Below are 3295 nucleotides of genomic sequence, written 5' to 3'. Positions count from 1 at the left end.
GACAAATCAATAAAAAGAAACCAAAGCACGAAAAATCCACTCCATTGAAAAGCTTTATACACATAACAATCAGAAAACTCCAAGAACTACAGTCAAAACCCGATTTAACGAAACCCAATTTAACGAAGTTCCCGATTTACCGAAGATATCTCGATTCCCCAACAGACGCCCATAGGGTTCAATGCTTTTACTAACTCGAAATAACGAAGTCAATTTCGTGATCCGTCCCGATTTAACGAACTTTTTTTCGGGAAATGAGGGTAAAAAGGTCTTATTTTAAGTCCGTGTTCTAGAGAACTCCCAAAACTTCATCGATTACGAGCCAACGGCAACGTCGCGGAGCACGCGAGTCCCGCTCTTTCCAAACTGCACGCGCAATACGAAAGTTAAAAATCTGAGTTGAATTCGCCAGATGGCACCAGCAGTAAAAAAGAAAAGCATCGTGTCGCATGCCATAGATGGCGCTGTTGCGATTCGGTGATCTCGTATGCTTCAACTTGTTTTGTGCAATCAGGTATCAGGTCGCTATCGTTCTTCTGCGGATATTTCCCGTGCTTTCGTCCCTCTTTTACGTCAGTTCCTCATTGAGCGCAAGTTACTTTTGCAGGCTCAAGTTGTTAGGCCTGTAGTCAGCCTAGCCTTGCTGTCTTGTGGACGCGGACGTGGTGGGTGCGAGCAAGCGCGCCGCTAGGCCTAGTGACTGGCGTGTTCGACAGGTTGGACATGGAGCCCCAGAAGAAAAGAAAAAGGCTTACTCTGGACGAGAAAGCGGCCATAATTCGTGCTGTAACAAGTGGACAGAAGAAATGTGACGTGGCTGCAGCACATGGCATTCCAGCCAGTACCCTTTCTACAATATTGAAGGGGAAAGACGACATCCTCCGCGCCACTTCGTCTGGGAATCTCGCGCACAAAAAAGCACTGAAGACTACCCCCCATGGCAAGGTGGAAGAGGCCCTTTTCGCATGGTTTACGGATGTGCGGGCAAAGAACATTCCCGTCAGTGGTGACCTGCTGCAACAAAAAGCTCGCTCTTTTGCATGCCTGCTGGGTGATGACGAGTTTAAAGCAAGTCCTGGCTGGCTGTCGCGCTTCAAAGAACGGTACAGCATCGTCGGGAAGGTGCTCAGCGGTGAAGCGAGCTGAGTGAACATGGCTGTAGTCGGCGACTGGCTGTCAGAAAATGTGCTCGACATTCTTGGAAAATACACTCCCAGCGACGTCTACAATGCCGACGAGAGCGGCCTCTTTTACCAGATGCTACCTAAAAAGACTCTCGCGCTGAAGGGCCAGACGTGCCATGGCGGTAAGCACAGCAAACAGAGGCTCACTCTCTTGCTGTGCGTTAACATGGACAGCAGCGACAAACGAGACCCCCTTGTTATCGGCAAGAGCGCAAGGCCGCGATGCTTTAAGGGCACGAAAAGGCTTCCTGTGAAGTACGTTGCAAACTCAAAAGCTTGGATGTCGCGTGCCATTTTCACCACATGGCTCGAAGAATTTGACAGCGACATGCGCCGCCAGAAAAGGAACGTCTGCCTGTTGCTGGATAACTGCACCGCCCACTACGTGCCAGCGGTTGAACTCACCAACGTGGAGCTCCGGTACTTCCCCCCAAATGCTACGTCCGCGGTCCAGCCTCTAGACCAAGGGATTATTAATAGCGTTAAGTGCGCATACAAGCGTCGAGTCGTTAAAAGGGTTCTTCTGAACCTGGACTTGAAGCGCGATACGAAGATCGACGTCTTCATGGCGGTTGAGATGGTGGTGGCGGCTTGGAGGGCAATGAGGCAGTCGGTAATTGTCAACTGCTTCAGGAATTCTGGCTTCGGTACGCCAGGCCGCGAAACTGCCGAAGCTGCACCGGACTGCGCGGGCGCCGTGCACCAGCACGAAGATGCCTGGGAGCGCCTTCGCTTAGCGGATGAAGTGCCGACAGGGATGAGTTTCTCCGACTACGTAAACGCTGACGCAAACGCCGTCACGACTGAAGTTCTGGATGACGGGGACATCTTGAGGCTTGTTGGAAGCGTGGAGGGAGTGGCGGCTGACGATGTTGACGATGACAGTGAGGTTACCGAAGCTCCCGTGCCGACACCAGGCCAAGTGATGGATGCAATTGACCTGCTGCGGCAGTTTGCTGGAGCACACGAGGGAACCGAAGATGCGCTGGATGCACTTCAGGCCTACGAGAAGTCAGTCAGGCCGCTGCTCACAAAGCGCACGCAAGCAAAGATAACCGACTTCCTTGCTGGAAAATAAACGTGGTCCCCTGTGGCCCTCTTCGTTGAGGTAACAATTCTCGTTCTCTTTCTTTACGTGCTAGCGATCTCGGTCGTTTCGGTAGGCCGCAATTTTACATTTTCAGCGCATTTACGCTGCACAAATATGATGCCACCGTAGTTTTCTGGATGCCGCTACGCTACACAATTGATTGTGCCGAATTAAATGTTCGAAAAATGCCTCACCCGATTTAGCGAAGTTCCCGATTTAACGAAATAATTCGCGTCTCCCCTCGACTTCGTTAAATCGAGTTTTAACTGTATACAAAAAATATGTCGGGACTGTTGTCGAATCGACCAAACAAAATCCATTGTCACACCAGAACACGAAATAGAGAGGAAAAAGCTAGAGCATTAAGACATAGATACCAACACTGCCAAACTAATATGTGCAAAACCCACAAAACAACCTACCTAGAAGAACTATAAAATTAACCTAAAGAAAGCTAAAAGTGGATCATGGCAGCGGTTGTGCAGATGCCACAAAATCAAACATATTCAACATTCCTTACAAAATAGCTTTCAACGAAATGAAAAAGCCAGTCACTATACCTTGTGTAAGTAAAAGAGAAGGCAGCCCAACCAAATCACTTACAGAATCAATAAAAGCAATACTCAAAGCACACTTCCTGACTGAAAACCCGTATCAGTACACCAACCTCCAAAAACAATCAAACAAGATGTAAGCCAACCCCCCAAAACAGAATGTGATATTCCATTTGTGATGAGCGAGATTGAAAATGGTATAAAAAAATATACCAAATGGTGTAACTCCTGGACCTGACAATCTAAAAGTCACAATAGTCAAAGTTATATTTTAAAAACATAAATAACTATTCCCCAATATCTTCAATGGATGCCTAAATTATGGATACAGTTAAACCTCGATGTAACGAAGTCGGTAAAATTCGCAATTTACTCCGTTACATTGAAATTTCGCTAAATCGAAATTTGGCTTTAGCATGCAAAACAAAATTCCGAAACATTTTACGGGTATGAAAACTCACCGAAAA

General features: G+C 47.5%; 1 protein-coding gene and 1 pseudogene across 1 annotated transcript; both read left to right on the top strand.

Annotated features, from left to right (window-relative positions):
* Positions 1–491: 491 nt before the first annotated feature.
* Positions 492–1194, top strand: LOC120849425 (annotated as a pseudogene).
* On the top strand, positions 1158–2262 carry LOC121045489 (tigger transposable element-derived protein 6-like). Its single transcript, XM_040505000.2, has one exon. It carries the CDS (start codon positions 1258–1260, stop codon positions 2260–2262), a length of 1005 nt encoding a protein of 334 aa, XP_040360934.2. The 5' UTR covers positions 1158–1257.
* Positions 2263–3295: the final 1033 nt, after the last annotated feature.

Source organism: Ixodes scapularis, unplaced genomic scaffold (assembly GCF_016920785.2).
Source record: "Ixodes scapularis isolate PalLabHiFi unplaced genomic scaffold, ASM1692078v2 PGA_scaffold7__128_contigs__length_106722199, whole genome shotgun sequence".
Taxonomy (NCBI): Eukaryota; Metazoa; Arthropoda; class Arachnida; order Ixodida; family Ixodidae; genus Ixodes; species Ixodes scapularis.
This window is presented reverse-complemented; position numbering and strand designations above follow the sequence as displayed.